The 18,554-nt window shown below is 45.4% G+C and overlaps 1 protein-coding gene across 3 annotated transcripts; it reads right to left on the reverse strand.

Moving 5' to 3' along the window:
* Window positions 1-2,803: 2,803 nt before the first annotated feature.
* UBIAD1 (UbiA prenyltransferase domain containing 1) lies at window positions 2,804-18,548 on the reverse strand. Of its 3 annotated transcripts, XM_027770634.1 has the most exons (4): window positions 14,288-15,021; window positions 4,826-4,914; window positions 4,276-4,739; window positions 2,804-4,208 (listed from the first exon to the last, which is right to left on the reverse strand). In XM_027770634.1, the coding sequence occupies exons 1-3, from the start codon at window positions 14,814-14,816 to the stop codon at window positions 4,386-4,388; spliced, it is 972 nt and encodes a 323-aa protein (XP_027626435.1). In that variant the 5' UTR covers window positions 14,817-15,021; the 3' UTR covers window positions 2,804-4,208; window positions 4,276-4,385. The 3 variants fall into 3 exon arrangements, with proteins under 3 accessions (XP_027626435.1, XP_006145396.1, XP_006145395.1); XM_006145334.2 differs by lacking the exon at window positions 14,288-15,021 and adding an exon at window positions 17,815-18,548 and having other exon boundaries at window positions 4,276-4,914; XM_006145333.2 differs by having other exon boundaries at window positions 4,276-4,914.
* Window positions 18,549-18,554: the final 6 nt, after the last annotated feature.

Raw genomic sequence — 18,554 nt, forward strand, 5'->3', positions numbered from 1 at the left:
AACTGCAGGACAGGCTACAGGCACAGATTTTTGTTTAATACAGAAGTAACAGAAGAATTAGTAAGACGACATACAATGTTTTCACATCTTCTTTCTCCACCAAACTCTAGAAGGTTAGCCCTGAGTTTCTTTTTTTTTTTTCTTTTGGAGAGGTTTTCACTATAGGGCATGTGACAGAGATATAGAGACAGAAAGTGAGAAATCACCCCCCAGGGGGGATGACCACGCCGCAATCCCTTCTCCTCCATTCTCCTCTCGGGATCTTGGGCACGCACGCACACGCGCCCGGCGTGAGTTCTAAGCCACCGGGTCCGGGATGCGAACCGCGGTCGACTACGTGGGAGTCCAGCGACATAGCCATTACACTAACTGCTGGTTCCCAGCCCTGAGTTTCTAAAAGCCCCTGGCTGGGACTCCCTGCAAAGGTACTGCAAAGGATAGGGAAGAAAGGAAATGCACTCAGTTGGGGAGGAGCACAGGGTAGATTACTGACAGAAAGGGACTTCCCTGAGTTGGGTAGAAATGGGAGTAAGGTGGCAGGGGCCAGAGCCCTGCAGGCCCATGGTATGTGTCAGAGGACAGGACAGTCAGAACCCTTCTAGAGCCACAGTGCCCAAGATAAGGGCAGTTTCCAGGGCAGAATCCCAGCTTCAAGTAGCAGAGAGGCAGCTTGCTTTTGGGTGGTCCTAGACAAATAGGAAGGGGCTCAAAATGTGACAGGTTGGGTATCCAGCCACTCCACTTGAGAGAATAAATCTGACTCAAAGAAAGAAAGGTATGGGGACTAGCAGATGGCATAATGGTTACATCACTGGACTCCCATATGGCCTACTTCTTGGTTTGAGTCCCATTCACAACAGCTTCAAATTCACACCAGGAGCATGTGCGTGTATGCCCGAAATCTCACAAGGAAAATGGAGAAGGGATTGTGGCATGGCCGTCCCACCTGGGGAGTGATTTCTTGCTTTCTGTCTCTCTTTCCAGAGAGTACACATGCCCTATGGCAAAAACCTAAAAACAAAAAATAAAAAGAAATTAAGGTATGTGTTGCCATATCTCAGAGTCATCAGCAAAATTTATACTCACCACATCTACTGCTCTCATGCCATGGATCTCTCCCCTTCTGGGGAAACAACTATCTTGCTTTGTATGTATTCATGCTAAATTTCTCCTTTGATTCATCAAAACAGCCCTGGGATTTATGAGGATCCTAATTGTCACTTTATAAGTTCTTCCTCCAAGGTTCATGACACCTGCAACTTTGGCTGATTCGTTTGAGTCATTAATAACAGGTGTTGAATCTAGCAGCACCAGGGGCAGAGGGCAGGGCTGAGTGCTAATAACGGCTTCCTGCCCAGATGACAGTGACACACCAATCAGTTGGCCCTCTCCCACGGCTTGCTCAGTCTCTTGGGAATTTATCTGACTATACTGTTATCCCTTCCACATCTCTCTGCCTTGTTCATAAGGATATATTGTCAAATGCCGAGCTGAAACTCAAATGTACTCAATCTACTAGGTGTCCTCAATCTATCAGCACAGTGACCCTATCAAGAATAAAGAAAAATGAAAGTAGGCAAGGACAGAAGGAGATGAGGTTCACTTGGCCTAACTGCTAACTGGCTCTTGGAAATTCCATACTGGCTTGAAGTGGTCCCTGTTGCCCTTTCTTTCTTTTTTAGAGAGAGATTTTTGCTATAGGGCCCATACACTCACTGGAGACAGAGAGAGACAGAGAGACAGAAAGTGAGAAATCACCCTCCAGGGGGGATGGCCATGCAGCAATCCCTTCTCCTCCATTCTTCTCTCAGGATTTTGGGCATGGACGCACATGCACCCAGCCTAAGTTTTAAGCTGCTGGGTCCGGGACTTGAACCACAATTGGCTACGTGGGAGACAAGTGACATAACCATTATGCCATCTGTTGATCCTCCCTGTTGCCTTTTCTAAGGGCCCATCAAACATGGTCAAATGCTATCCAAATTGACCACCAAAAACCAAGTGTTCCTCCCCCACCCCAGTGTCCAGTGTCCTTGCCCTGGTCTCTGAGATTTATCAGTCAGAACTTACAATCAGACAGGAAGAGAAGGAGGAGGAAAGCAAAGAAAAACCAGAACCAGACCACTGATGAATAATTTTTTTTTTCTTTTAATTAACAAGTCTAAGGAAAACCTTCATTGGATCAGGGGACATAATACAAATTATAATGACTTGTATATAAAACCTGGCACCAAATTTGGCCTTTCGGGAACGTTTAGTTATAAAAGTCTGCATTAAAATCTGCACTAGAGCACAGTGCAGCAGCTATCTGACTACGCCAAGGGGAGCAGCCACAAAGACAGGTCTGGCCTGTGGATGCAGGAACCCTTTGGTCCTCCAGCCGCAGGGATAGCCCTATGTGACAATGCCCTGCTCTGAGGAAAGGTCAGAGGAGCTTCTTTGAAGGCAGGGTCCCTGTGAGCACCAAAATGCCACAAGAATGGCATGAAACAAAAATGGTGCTGGGAAGGGCAGGAGAGAAGGGTTGTCTTGTCTCCCTCGTTCTTGGGCTCTGACCACTGTTCAAGGATTCTGACTCTCTGGTAGACAAACTATTTCCTTTCATTTCATTTAATTAATTAACTTATTTTTGAGAGAGAGATTTTTGCTATAGGGTGCATGTGCTTGCCAGAGACACAGAGAAAGACGGAGAGACAGAAAGCAAGAAATCACCGCCCCCGGGGTGGGGGGGAATGGTCATACCGCAATCCCTTCTCCTCCATTCTCCTCTTGGGAACTTGGGCACACATGCACATGTGTCTGATGTGAGTTTTAAGTCACCAGGTCCAGGACTTGAACCGTGGTAAATTACATGGGAGTCCAGCAATGTAACCGTTATGCCATCTGCTGGTCCCACGACCTTTAATTGTAACAGAACTTTAATTGTAAAAGAACTTAATATGTTCTTTCTAAGTAAGCTGACCCACTCTGACTCTAAGAGCCATATCATAAATAGCCTGATCTGAGGGATTAAGAACTAGTTCTTATGTCATTTTCTGTAAGCCAAGCCCCTTGACATAACTACCATGGTTATGATCACAAGAGAAAGCACAATAGTCTCTATTTTAGTTTTGGACGAAATGCAGCTGAGGAATTCTAGCCCAGAAATTCCACTTAGGCAATGTGATTGAAAGCAGCTACGATTCACACTGCAATACTCTCACTTTGGGTATGACTTCACTGAAGCCTCAACGATCTTTGTAGAAGGCAAGGGAAGCCCTGGAAGGCAGGGTCAATATTGCACATCAATGTCATTTTCCTTCAAAGATGAAGATGCAGTTCCTTCATTGGCAGGGCCTGTCATTCTGGCCGAACAGGACTCAGGCTGACTTGTGCATCCACTGGGTCTCTGCTCTGCCCACCCTGTGGCTCTGTGGAAGGTGGCAACTGTCCATGACCCGGTTGCCCAAAGAATCTGGCTGTGGACGGGAAACACACAAAGGGGAACCAGACAGGTATGGAGGGTGGGTATAGGGAGGCATTAAGAAAGGTGACCTGGAGGTCTGTGGGGTTTAAGTAGCCTGTAAAGATGGCTACTACAATTTCTGGGCTCCTTATAGTTACTGAAAGGGCTGAGAGTCCTTCCTGTCATTCTAGTGAATTCTACAAAGGGAAACAGCTACCCTACTAATTTCTATTCAAAAGCAGAGCAGTTTTCTCAGATGCCTCCAGGGTGGGTCTTTTCCCCTGAATGATCTGATGCTGTTCCTTGACTGTGACAATAAGTGAAAGGAGAGATGAAGGACAAAAGTGTCCAAATGACAATTTAGGCAAAAAGCCTAGAGTCACACAAGGTTGTTAATGAGGGCCTTTCTCTCTCAAGCAGCATTTTCAGGACACCAGTGCTGAGAGTAAGAGACAGGTGCTCCCCACGCTAATGGGGCCTGGCACCAATCATTAGCAAGGCCAATGTAACGGATGACACTTCGCCCGGTTACCATGGCTCTTTCAGGATAGAAGGCCAACCCAGGATGCTCCTTTACAATGTCTTAGAACATTTTTTACGAACAAGGAGGAACTCAGGCCATTCCATTTTAAAGTGACCTGACAACACCCTCTAGTGGAAATTATAAATAAAGCAAGGTCCATGTATCCCATTCACCTTCTGATACAGGGTGTTTTCAAGATTCCCTCTAAAATGGAAAATGAAAACAAAAAAAAGTGATTACCTTTAGAAATAGAATATTATTCCCTATAAAATGGAAAATGAAAACAATGAAAAAAAAAAGTGATTACCTTTAGAAATAGAATAATAATTACAAAAAAGGAGGGATTTCACAATTGTGCTAACTACCCTCACAGCCAAATCATATTCCCTTCTCAGATACTCGTGACTTCAATACATTCTAAGACAGGGAGACATGTTTTGGGGCTGCTACTGGTCCCGTTAAAGTTTGGGCAGACTGCCTGCTGGTGCCAGAATGATACCAAAGACATAGAAAAGTCCCAGCAGGAGGTTGAGCTTGGCGGTCCTCTGGGGCAGTTTGTTGAAAGCCTGGCTTCGGAACTGCTTCTCGAGGGAAAAGGCCATGGGAATGGTGAGTAGGGGCAGTGCCAGGCTGATGCTGCAGTGTGTGGCCAGGATGCTGAAGAGCAGGTATGGCAGGAAGAGGAGTGTGTTGTAGAGGACGTAGGAGAGGGTGGGGCCGATGAGGATAGCCAGCGTGACGATGCCAGCCTCCCGGTCGGAATCCATGTCCCTGGTGTTGTTGGAATGGAGAATGGCTTCAGTGCTGAGGGCGAGGGGGATGGCATAGACCAGCGGGAAGATGGCCAGGGAGCCCACCTGGACAGCATAGGCGAACATCACAGCTAGTGGACCAAACGTGATGAGAATGACGAGGTCTCCCAGAGCCACATACTTGAATCCAATTCCTACGACCAGAAAACCCAAAGAGTTCACGTGAGATCAAGGGCCGGAAACTCAGAGACCATTTATTATTCATGAGGGCCACTTCTGGCCAGAAATGGTGAATTCTCAGACTGTGAGGGTGGCCACCCATTCAGTCCCCTTCCCCACAGAGCAAAGTTGGATTCCTTCTCCAATGAGAAGAAACAGGTACAGAGAGAGCACCCAGCTAGGTTTAAGAGTCTGTCTTCACAGGCTCATACCCAAGTTTCCCTTCCTACTGTCCCCAACAAAGAGCATCTGACTCCTGTAGCACACACAGAAGCATGAAGAGTCCACAAAGAACCTAAAAAGTCTTGCAGTCCAAGGCTTTGGTTCCTTTGACCCTTCACCAACCCCTGTAAGACACCACTAGATCAGTCGCTCACAGTATATCCATCCTGGCCTCCTACTTTTCCTTCTCTTTCCCAAATTATTTCTGGAGGCATCTGCTGGTTTTGAGAAACCCCAGTGAGTCACAGTTCAATTTCCGGATCCGTAATCTTCCACAAAAATAAAATTTTACCTGAATAATGAGTAAAGCGGCTAGGACAGTGAAGTTACAATGCTGCTTTCCTGCTCTGGTTCTCATTAAGTTAAAATAAACCATCTCCAACTCCTGCTCCTGTCTTGCTCATCAACTTCAAAGCCTGTCTAACTCACTTCTTTCAGACCTGCCAGTTCTTCCTGTCTGCAGAGTCATACCCTGTCCCAATATCCTCTATTCCCAAATCTTGTCCTGGTCATCTGATGCCTGGAATATGGCGCCCTTGTAAATGGTGCCTCACCTCTCGTCTTATAACCACCTTCTCCCCATCCTTCATCTAGTCTTCACACTATAGTTGCCAATGATCTTTTTTAAAAAGAATTATTTTATTTTATTTATTAATCCATTCATTTTAATTTGACCAGAGAAAGATACAGAGAGAGAGAGAGAGAGAGAGAGAGAGGGGAAGAAAAAGTGAGAAAGCAAGCCACGAGGTCAGCCATGTGGGAGTGTCCAGTGCCTTCACCACCACACCGCCTGCTGGCCCCACAATAATCTCTCTCTCTTTTTGTTTTTTTCTGGAGAGTTTTTTGCTATAGGGTACATGCACTCGCCAGAAAGACAGAGACAGAAAGTGAGAAATCACACCCCAAGGGGGATAGCCATGCTGCAATCCCTTCTCCTCCATTCTCCTTTTGGGATCTTGGGCACACACACACATGTGCCCAGCGTGAATTTAGGCCACCGGGTCTAGGACTTAAACCGCAGTCAACTACATGAGAGTTCAATGACATAGCCATTATGCTAACTGTTGGCCCCACAATAATCTCTTAAAAATACTAAACTGGTAATCCCATCTCTGCCCCAAAATACCTTAAACAATTATCAACAATTTCCCCTTGGGATACAAGTTCCAGATCCTTAATCTGGCTCACTTCTGACCCCACCCAGCCTCTCTCCTGCCACATCTTGAGCTCTTGTCTCCTCTCCACTGAGGCTTCTCTCAGTTCCTCAGGGCTTTCAGACTACCACTCCCTGTACCTGGCTAATTCCCACTCACTCTTTAAGACTTTAAAGACGGCCTTCCCTCATCTCCTAAACCAAATTCAGTCCCCTTGTGAAACGCTCCCACGGCACCTTCACTGCCATTTTCACGGCTTCATCCATCACACTTCTAATTATACAATCACAAAGCCCTTCCCACTAAGCTGTGTGTTCCACGAGGGTGGAGCCTGTGTCTGGTTGGTCACAGTTCATTCCCCAGTGCTGCCCCCAGGGCTGAACTGAACACAGAGCTATGGTTAATAAGCACCTAGAATTTGGGACCAAGGTCAGGAAAAATCTCCCATTGAGACAGAAACAGGTGAAGCAGTATGAAATGGGTCGAAGGTGCCCACTGACAGAGGTGATCCACAGGTACACGGCTAACGGCTACAGAAGCTTGGGAAACCTCTGGATCAAAAAACAGAGAAATTCTTGGGTAACCAACTGCATTTCAGACAGTACGAAATGTTAAGTGGTGACGGTTTCCAGTAGCTCTAAAACCATAGGAGCCCAGAAACAAGTTTGAGAGCAAGTTTACCTTCACATTAATGGCTAGTTTTTTGGTGCTACATGGCCACTCTGGGTTCGTGAACAAAGTGTGCCAAGGAAAAGGCATTACAGGTAAGGGCTCTGATACCCTCCAACACCAACAAAACTAATTCTGCACCCACCCTACCCCCAAGCTGTGTTTTGATAATTTGGTTGTCTGAAGACATGCCTTACAGGAGGAAGTTCTCTCAATCAGAACACCAGCTCCAGTTCTGAGACTGGGTAGATCTTGCAATATCTTTTTTTAATTAATTAATTTTAGTTTTTGCTTAGGGTATATGAGCTCACCAAAGAGAGACAGAGAGAAAAAAAGTGAGAAATCACTATGCAGGGAGAATGGCCACGCCGTAATACCTTCTCCTCCATTCTCCTCTAGGGATTTTGGGCATACACACACATGCACCCATTGTGATTTTCAAGCCGCCAGGTTGGTGCGAGACTCAAACTTCATAGTTGGCCATGTGGGACCCAGCGCTTTAACCTCCACACTGCCTGTTGGCCCATCTCTTACAATATCTGGCCCATCTGGGGGGCAACCTCTGACCAAAGAAGATGCCGGACATGAATACTCTCAGCACAGTCTAGCAAGTTTCTCCACCAGCTGCGTACTCTTCTTTTGCTCATTTTCTAAGCTCCCTACCACAGTTCCGGAATTCTGGCTATGGAAGAAAATAAAATGCAAGGCTACAGCCTTGACCTTTGGTTAGATTATCTGTGAACACCTTCTTAGATCACCTGGAAAAAAATGATGTGAGGTCAGGAGTGCTGCAGTGGTAACATAGCTGAAACACAAATCATAAAAGTTGGCAAGGACACAGAGTAACTAAAACTCTGATATAATGCTGATGGACACATAAAGGAGTACAACCACTTTAGAAGACAGTTTGGCAATCTCTCAAAATTAAACATCACCTACCCCATGACCCGGCAGTTCCATTCTAGGCACTAACCCCAGAGAAATGAAAACACGTACCCACAAAAAGACTTCAACATGAATGTTCAGTCACAATAGCCAAAATATAGAAACAATCCAAATGCCCCTGAACAGAAGAATGGATAAACTGTGATACTGAGATAGAAACTAGACCCCATTTACAGCCAGACAGGGTAAGGGCCCTGAAAGGAAATCACTGTGTCTCTCTTTTTAATGAAGTCTGTGTTTTTCCTCTTTGGTCTAGTTTATGTATAATATACAACCCTTTTACAACAGTTTCTTTCTTTCTCTTTTTTTAAAAATTAAATTTAATTCATTTATTTATTTTAATTTGACCAGAGAGGAACAAAAGCAAGCCACCAGGCAGGCCTGAGACTTGGACTGAAGTTGGCCATGTGGGAGTTCAGCGCCCTTAATCACCACACCACCTGCCAGCCCCTTACAACAGTTTCTATTTAGTAACCTTATTCTAACAAGAAGTACAGAACCAGAAGAAGAGGGTAATCAATCACTCAGACTACCATGTAACTATTTTCTAAAGCCTATTTCCCTCTCAGAAAGTCAGCCCATTGCTCAGACTGCTGGATAAAACCCCCTCGGTTTCAGATCCTCTTTGGCAACCCATTTAGGATCCCTTCCTGCTTGGAAGCTCTGTTCTTCCTTCCCTCTCTTAATAAACTCCGCTTTGCTTTCCTCTCTCTGTGTCCGCATCTCTAATTTTTCATGAGTGTCAGACAAGCAGCAGTACTGGTGTTGGGTCTGATCACACAGCAATTCCGGCAACAGTACAGCCATACAATGGGATGCTACTTAGCAATAAAAAAGCACTACTGATACTCATAACATGATAAATCTCAAAAACTTCATACTGAACAAAAGAAGCCAGATGTAAGAGTTCACACTGAAACACATATATACGGAAATAGTTAATATTGAATGGTTCCATTTACATGATGTTCTAAACCAGTGATAACTAATCTATGAGAGAAATCAGAACAGTGGTTGCCTCCAGATGGAGGCAAGCAGGAGAAGCAGCACAGGAAGCCTTTGGGGCTGATAGAAATGTCCAGCATCGGGACCAGCAGTTGGTGTAATAGCTATGTCACTGGACTCCCATGTAGTAGACCACAGTTCAAGTCCCTAACCTGGTGGCTTAAACTCACGCCAGGCGCCTGTGCGTGCATGCCCAAGATCGTGAGAGGAGAATGGAGGGGAAGGGATTGCAGTGTAGCCATCCCCCCGGGGGGTGATCTCTCGCTTTCTGTCTCTCTGTCTGTCTTTCTGGCGAGCACACATGCCCTATAGCAAAAACCTCTCAAAAAAAAAAGAAATGTCCAGCATCATGAGGGCCCATGGGTTACACAGCTGTAGGCATTTGTCAAAATTCACCAAACAGTAACAATAAAGATCTGTACATTTTACTATATATCAATTATATGTCAATAAAAAATATCAATGTCAAAAAATATCTATGAGCTAGCCAGGTGGTGTGGTGAGGCAGCTGGATTGCACTTAGCCAAATGCACAGTTCGAGTCCTGGACCCAGTGGCTTGAAAAACACACTGGGAACATGTGTGTGCATCCCCAAAATCCAAAGAGGAAAATGGAGGAAAAGGGACTGTGGCATGTTCATCCCCTGGGAGAATGCTTTCTCTCTTCTTCTGTCTGTCTCTTGTTGGCAAACCCACCGCCTTAAAGCAAAAGAAAAAAAAAAAAGAAATCAGATTATGTTGTTACTCAGCTCAATGTAGTTCTATGTCTTCTCATCTGTTCATCTGATGGATATTAGTACTACAGGCCACGCACGGCTCTGGGCACTAGGGGTTCAGCTGAGAACAGAGATAGCAACCCCGACCACAGAGAGCTCACAGTTTAGTGGAAAACAAATTAACTAAATTAGTACTTTATAAGTTATGTTGGAAGGTAACAAGTGCTATGGAGAAAAATAAAGCAGAGAGCAGTAGGGGGTGAAGGTTGGGACATGGGGTGTCCTAATTTTAAATTAGGTAGAAAGTAAGCCCTTACTGGGACCAGCAGATGGAGTAATACTTAAGTCACTGGACTCCCATGTAGTTAACCACAGTTCAAGTCCTGGACCTGGTGGCTTAAAACTCACACCAGGCGCAGGTGCATGCATGCTCAAAATTCAAAGAGAATGGAGCAGAAGGGATTGTGGCATGGCCATCCCCCTTGGGGGGTGATTTCTCACCTTCTATCTGTTTCTATAGCAAAAATCTCTCTAAAAACAACAACAAACCAAAGTCCTCACTAAGAAGCTAGTATTTGAGCAAATGGGTGGAGAAAATTAGGAAGTGAACCAGACATACAGGAGAGGAGCATCCCAAACAGAGGAAACAGCCTCAACAAAGGCTCATATTCCCCACCTGAGGAAGGAGCATGTCTGACACATTCTAGACCAATTACGAGGACAGTGTGGCTGGCCTGGGTAAGCAGCAGGAGAGGAAGAGGGCAGGTCAGAGAGTTGAGGGGAGAAAGAAGGATGGACCCGGGCGGGGGGAGGGGAGGCCACTGTACAAATTCTGGCCTTGGGTCCGGCAAGTGGCCTGGTGGTTGGGGTGCTGGACTCCCACATGGCCGACTGCAGTTCAAGCTCTGGACCTGTTGGCTTGCTTCCTCTCCCTCTCTCTCTCATCAAATTGAATAATAATAATAATAAATAGCTGCAACACCAAGCAGTGTATAATATGAGCTCTTTAGGTTTTAGTCAAAACAATAGAGTTCAGAGAAGGGAAGATCAAACCACATACAGTGATCGGAATGGTGTCACAAGAAAAGAATTTGAAACAGCAGATGTTATAATGATTACACTACTGGACTCCCACATGGCTGACCATGGTTCAAGTCCCAGACCTGGAGGCTTGAAACTCATGCCAGGTACATGTGTGTGCATGCCCAAGATCCTGACAGAAGAATAGAAGAGGGATCAGCAGTTAGCATAATGACTATGTCGCTGGACTCCCATGTAGCCGCCCGCGGTTCGAGTCCCAGACCCCGGTGGCTTAAACTCATGCCAGGCGCCTGTGCGTGTGTACCCAAGATCCTGAGAGGAGAATGAAGGAGAAAGGAGTGCAGCATGGCCATCCCTTCTGGGGGATGATTTCTCACTTTCTGTCTCTCTGTCTCTCTCTCTCTCTGTCTGGCATGCACATGTGCCCTATAGCAAAAACCTCTCCCCAAAAAAAGAATAGAGGAAAAGGGACTGTGGTGTGGCTATCCTCTCTTGGGGAGGGGGGGATTTTTCACCAGCAAGTGCTGTGGATGTTAAGGCAGATGGATATGGCGAATTGTGCAGTTCAAGCCCCAAACCTGGTGGCTTGATAATACACCAGCCTGTGTGCCTGCATGCCCAAAATCCTGAGAGGAGAAAGGAGGAGAAGGGATTCCAACATGGCCATCTCCTCTGGGGCATGCTTTCTCATTTTCCCTCTCTCTCTGTCTCTCTTTGGTGAGCACAAGTGCCCTGTGGTAAAAAACTGAAAAAAAAAAAAAAAAAAAAAAAAGGTGAGAAAGAGTCAAGCACAATGCCCATGACTCTTGCCCTGAAGAGCTAGAAAGATAAAGTAGCCATTGAATGAAATGGGAAAAGCTGCCAATAGAGCAGTTTTCTTTGGAGAGATAAAGAATTTGTTTTCAGACATGTTAAGCCTGAGATGCCTTTGAGAAGAAATTAGAAGAAATTACTGGGGGCCAGCAGGTGGTGTGTTGGTTAAGGCACTGGACTCCCACATGGTCAACGTGGTTCAAGCCCAGACCTGGTGCCTTGCTTTCTCAATTTACCTTTCTTTCTCTGGTCAAACTAAATAATAATAATAAATTGGGGCCAGCAGGTGGCGTGGTAGTTCAGTAGCTGTACTCCCACATGGTCAACCACAGTTTGAGTTCCAGACCTGGCAGCTTGTTTTCTCACTTTCTCTCTCTCTCTGGTTAGTGGATGTGTCCTGTAGCAAATTTAAAAATAGTAATAATGATAAATAAAATTAAATAAAAATTGTTTAAAAAATAATAATAAACCATTCTAAATTTAAAAAAAGAAGAAATCAATAAATAAGAAGTCAGATGAGTCTAGAATTTGAGAACTTACCAGATGGCATCTGAAGCTATGAGACGCTAAAATCACCAGGGGAGTAAACAGAGACAGAAAAGGAAGGTCCATGGACTGGACCCTGGAGGTTGGGGTGTGGGGAAGAACCAGCAGAGCCCACTGAGACTCTAACACCAGCATGATCTAGCCCTACCTATCTCTCAGCTGTAACTCATCCTCCTTCTGGATCACAATGGCCTTTCCGTAGATCCTAGATGATGCCAAGCTCTCTCCAACCTGGGACACTTGTACCTGCTGGCCCTTCAGCTCTGAAGGACTCCACTGCAATCAGACCCCAATTTTGCCTTATAGCTGACTCTCCCTTAAATATCACCCTCAAGGGGGCCTTTTCCCTTTACCACCACCACCTTATCCTTTTCATAGCAGCACCCCATGGATTTCCTTTATTTAACTTTATACAACTGGCTACCAGGACACAATCTCTTGGTTTTCCTCTTACTCCCTTGGATGCTTGTTCACAGGCCCCTTTACCTGTTCCTTCTCTTTTCCTCCACTCTCTTAATGTTGGAGTAGCCCAGGGGTCAGTCCTGGTTCCCCTCACTTTTCTACTCCCTCTCCTGATGATCTTTCCCAGTCCTACCACTTTCCCTATGTGCCTATGGCTCAAATATCTGTATCTCCGGCCCACATCTTTGGAGTAAAGACCAGAGGCCTACCAGGCCTACATACTGTGTGTCTCCTTATTGTTCCCAAACGTACTTCTCTTACTATACCTCCTTTTACTCTCTCCCTCATTTATACACTGGACTCCTCACTGTTCCTCAAGCTCGTTAGCCCCACTCCTGCCTTAAGGCTCATTGGCATTTGCTGTTCCTTCTTCCTGGAACATTCTTTCTCCAAGTTAGCTTGGCTAAATTCTTTATCTATCACTCTTCCTAATTTAGCTCAAACATTACCTTCTTTGATGAGGCCTACCTGGGTTGAATTACCTAAAATAATAATCTGGGTCCTCTTCTTTGCTCTACTTTTTCTTTATTTTCTTTTTTTTTTTTTTCCTATCATAGCACTTACATAATGACAGAAGCTTTCTTAGTTTTTAGCACTAAATGTCCTAGATCTTGGGAACTCTCTAAGTTCTGAGCAAACTTAACTGTAATTTACAATTTTTACTGTCTCTCCTTATGATAAAATAGTACGTTCCACAAGAACAGTCCTTTTGAGTGCTCTGTTTGTGTAGAGCAGTGTCTGGCACATACTAGGTGTTCAATAAATAGGGCTTAAACACTTATTACCTTTATCAGCTGCTGCTAAGTCACCTAGAATCTAGATGAAAATAATTAGCTGTATAATTTAGGGCTTTTCAAATTTAATTCTACTAGAATTTCAAACTGTGGATTCCAAAGTATGACCAACAAAAGAAACTAGATATGATAAAAGGTCCATATATTTTTTGAGTCTTTCTCAATAGCTATAAGTCAATCCAGGATCTTCTCAACCTGTTTTTTTTTGTTTTTTTTGTTTTTTTTGTTTTTTTGAGAGGTTTTCACTATAGGGCGCGTGCGCGCTCGCCAGACAGAGACAGAAAGCGAGAAATCACCCCCGGGGGGGATGGTCACACCACAATCCCTTCTCCTCCATTCTCCTCTTTTGATCCTGGGCGCACACACACACACACCTGGTGTGAGTTTTAAGCCACCGGGTCCGGGACGCAAACCGTGGTCGACTACGTGGGAGTCCAGCGACATAGCCATTACGCTAACTGCCAGTCCCATCAACTTAACTGTTTTTTAAAACATCACATGACATGGCATGGTGTTAAAGGTGTTGGACTCCCACATGTGGGACCATAGTTCGAGTCCTGGACCTGTAGGCTTGCTTTCTCACTTTCCCTCTCTTACTCTTGTCTCTTTCTGGTCAAATTAAAAATAATATAATTAAATAAATAAATCTAAAAAAAAAAATGACAGGGCAACAGGTAGCATAGTGGTTAAGGCACTGGACTCTCCATATGGTCAACCACAGTTCTAGTCCCGGACCTGGTGGCTTGCTTTTTCACTTTCTGTCTCTCTCTGGCCAAATTAAAAAATAATAGTACAAAAATTAAATAAATAATTCTTAAAAAAACAACAACACATGACCCACATATTACAGATTTCAGGTAAAGTGGCCTAATTCAGAAAAAAGTCTTTGATGCTCCTCCCCTAATCACAGAACTACATCCAAAACAGCAGTTTCCAGTGTAAACGACTAAGACTTGCAGCACCAAAACAAACCAATTCTTACCTCCAGTGTAGAGAAAGGAGCCAGAAAGACCTCCAAAGTAGATGAGAGCCAAGTGCTCCAGTCTCAGAGGGGACAGGTAATAGAGGCAAGCAGCACAGACACAGCCCAAGGTGTAGAGAAAGACTCCAAACCGGACAACATCCTGGGGCTCCAAGATTCTATCCACCAGGGTTCTGTCATCACTCTTTTTGTGGTCAATTCCCTTGGAAAAGTCATAATAAGTGTTGACCAAATTGCCGGCCCCATGCACAGCCAGGACAGCCACTGCACAACCCACCAATAGTCTGGGATCCAGAACGCCCTGGGATCTGTACGCCAGGGCACTGCCCAGTGCCACGGGAGTGAGTGAGGCACTGAAGCTCCAGGGTCTCAGGGCCAGCACGTAGGAGGCACATTTCTGTCTCCAAGAGCGCAGAGGGGGTCTGTCCTGCTCGGGATAGTCGTTCCCCAGCAGGTCCCTGTCCCCGACCTTTGCCGTGTCTACCGCCTGGATATTAATCTTCTCCCCCGGGGTCTGCGAGGCAGCCATGGAAGCTGCACGTGGCTGAAGTCAATTCTAAAAGTAAGCCACTCACAGCGACCTCCCGGGGGCGAGAAGGGACGGGGCGGGGCTGGACCTGACCTTTCTTCGGTTCCGCCCCAAGCAGGGCTGGGGAGGCGGCGGAATCTGGAGTGGCCAGGGAGCGAGCCCTGCACCCCAAGAAGCCCGGCGGCGGCGCCGAGACTAACAGTCACCCGGAAAAAAAGCAAAAAAGAAAAATTAGCCATTGAATAAAATGGAAAAAGCTGCCAATAGAGCAGTTTTCTTTGGAGAGATAAAGAATTTGTTTTCAGACATGTTAAGCCTGAGATGCCTTTGAGAAGAAATTAGAAGAAATTACTGGGGGCCAGCAGGTGGTGTGTTGGTTAAGGCACTGGACTCCCACATGGTCAACGTGGTTCAAGCCCAGACCTGGTGCCTTGCTTTCTCAATTTACCTTTCTTTCTCTGGTCAAACTAAATAATAATAATAAATTGGGGCCAGCAGGTGGCGTGGTAGTTCAGTAGCTGTACTCCCACATGGTCAACCACAGTTTGAGTTCCAGACCTGGCAGCTTGTTTTCTCACTTTCTCTCTCTCTGCGGTGAGTGGATGTGTCCTGTAGCAAATTTAAAAATAGTAATAATGATAAATAAAATTAAATAAAAATTGTTTAAAAAATAATAATAAACCATTCTAAATTTAAAAAAAGAAGAAATCAATAAATAAGAAGTCAGATGAGTCTAGAATTTGAGAACTTACCAGATGGCATCTGAAGCTATGAGACGCTAAAATCACCAGGGGAGTAAACAGAGACAGAAAAGGAAGGTCCATGGACTGGACCCTGGAGGTTGGGGTGTGGGGAAGAACCAGCAGAGCCCACTGAGACTCTAACACCAGCATGATCTAGCCCTACCTATCTCTCAGCTGTAACTCATCCTCCTTCTGGATCACAATGGCCTTTCCGTAGATCCTAGATGATGCCAAGCTCTCTCCAACCTGGGACACTTGTACCTGCTGGCCCTTCAGCTCTGAAGGACTCCACTGCAATCAGACCCCAATTTTGCCTTATAGCTGACTCTCCCTTAAATATCACCCTCAAGGGGGCCTTTTCCCTTTACCACCACCACCTTATCCTTTTCATAGCAGCACCCCATGGATTTCCTTTATTTAACTTTATACAACTGGCTACCAGGACACAATCTCTTGGTTTTCCTCTTACTCCCTTGGATGCTTGTTCACAGGCCCCTTTACCTGTTCCTTCTCTTTTCCTCCACTCTCTTAATGTTGGAGTAGCCCAGGGGTCAGTCCTGGTTCCCCTCACTTTTCTACTCCCTCTCCTGATGATCTTTCCCAGTCCTACCACTTTCCCTATGTGCCTATGGCTCAAATATCTGTATCTCCGGCCCACATCTTTGGAGTAAAGACCAGAGGCCTACCAGGCCTACATACTGTGTGTCTCCTTATTGTTCCCAAACGTACTTCTCTTACTATACCTCCTTTTACTCTCTCCCTCATTTATACACTGGACTCCTCACTGTTCCTCAAGCTCGTTAGCCCCACTCCTGCCTTAAGGCTCATTGGCATTTGCTGTTCCTTCTTCCTGGAACATTCTTTCTCCAAGTTAGCTTGGCTAAATTCTTTATCTATCACTCTTCCTAATTTAGCTCAAACATTACCTTCTTTGATGAGGCCTACCTGGGTTGAATTACCTAAAATAATAATCTGGGTCCTCTTCTTTGCTCTACTTTTTCTTTATTTTCTTTTTTTTTTTTTTCCTATCATAGCACTTACATAATGACAGAAGCTTTCTTAGTTTTTAGCACTAAATGTCCTAGATCTTGGGAACTCTCTAAGTTCTGAGCAAACTTAACTGTAATTTACAATTTTTACTGTCTCTCCTTATGATAAAATAGTACGTTCCACAAGAACAGTCCTTTTGAGTGCTCTGTTTGTGTAGAGCAGTGTCTGGCACATACTAGGTGTTCAATAAATAGGGCTTAAACACTTATTACCTTTATCAGCTGCTGCTAAGTCACCTAGAATCTAGATGAAAATAATTAGCTGTATAATTTAGGGCTTTTCAAATTTAATTCTACTAGAATTTCAAACTGTGGATTCCAAAGTATGACCAACAAAAGAAACTAGATATGATAAAAGGTCCATATATTTTTTGAGTCTTTCTCAATAGCTATAAGTCAATCCAGGATCTTCTCAACCTGTTTTTTTTTGTTTTTTTTGTTTTTTTTGTTTTTTTGAGAGGTTTTCACTATAGGGCGCGTGCGCGCTCGCCAGACAGAGACAGAAAGCGAGAAATCACCCCCGGGGGGGATGGTCACACCACAATCCCTTCTCCTCCATTCTCCTCTTTTGATCCTGGGCGCACACACACACACACCTGGTGTGAGTTTTAAGCCACCGGGTCCGGGACGCAAACCGTGGTCGACTACGTGGGAGTCCAGCGACATAGCCATTACGCTAACTGCCAGTCCCATCAACTTAACTGTTTTTTAAAACATCACATGACATGGCATGGTGTTAAAGGTGTTGGACTCCCACATGTGGGACCATAGTTCGAGTCCTGGACCTGTAGGCTTGCTTTCTCACTTTCCCTCTCTTACTCTTGTCTCTTTCTGGTCAAATTAAAAATAATATAATTAAATAAATAAATCTAAAAAAAAAAAAATGACAGGGCAACAGGTAGCATAGTGGTTAAGGCACTGGACTCTCCATATGGTCAACCACAGTTCTAGTCCCGGACCTGGTGGCTTGCTTTTTCACTTTCTGTCTCTCTCTGGCCAAATTAAAAAATAATAGTACAAAAATTAAATAAATAATTCTTAAAAAAACAACAACACATGACCCACATATTACAGATTTCAGGTAAAGTGGCCTAATTCAGAAAAAAGTCTTTGATGCTCCTCCCCTAATCACAGAACTACATCCAAAACAGCAGTTTCCAGTGTAAACGACTAAGACTTGCAGCACCAAAACAAACCAATTCTTACCTCCAGTGTAGAGAAAGGAGCCAGAAAGACCTCCAAAGTAGATGAGAGCCAAGTGCTCCAGTCTCAGAGGGGACAGGTAATAGAGGCAAGCAGCACAGACACAGCCCAAGGTGTAGAGAAAGACTCCAAACCGGACAACATCCTGGGGCTCCAAGATTCTATCCACCAGGGTTCTGTCATCACTCTTTTTGTGGTCAATTCCCTTGGAAAAGTCATAATAAGTGTTGACCAAATTGCCGGCCCCATGCACAGCCAGGACAGCCACTGCACAACCCACCAATAGTCTGGGATCCAGAACGCCCTGGGATCTGTACGCCAGGGCACTGCCCAGTGCCACGGGAGTGAGTGAGGCACTGAAGCTCCAGGGTCTCAGGGCCAGCACGTAGGAGGCACATTTCTGTCTCCAAGAGCGCAGAGGGGGTCTGTCCTGCTCGGGATAGTCGTTCCCCAGCAGGTCCCTGTCCCCGACCTTTGCCGTGTCTACCGCCTGGATATTAATCTTCTCCCCCGGGGTCTGCGAGGCAGCCATGGAAGCTGCACGTGGCTGAAGTCAATTCTAAAAGTAAGCCACTCACAGCGACCTCCCGGGGGCGAGAAGGGACGGGGCGGGGCTGGACCTGACCTTTCTTCGGTTCCGCCCCAAGCAGGGCTGGGGAGGCGGCGGAATCTGGAGTGGCCAGGGAGCGAGCCCTGCACCCCAAGAAGCCCGGCGGCGGCGCCGAGACTAACAGTCACCCGGA

This window comes from Tupaia chinensis, unplaced genomic scaffold (assembly GCF_000334495.1).
Source record: "Tupaia chinensis unplaced genomic scaffold, TupChi_1.0 Scaffold000146_1, whole genome shotgun sequence".
Lineage (NCBI taxonomy): Eukaryota > Metazoa > Chordata > Mammalia > Scandentia > Tupaiidae > Tupaia > Tupaia belangeri.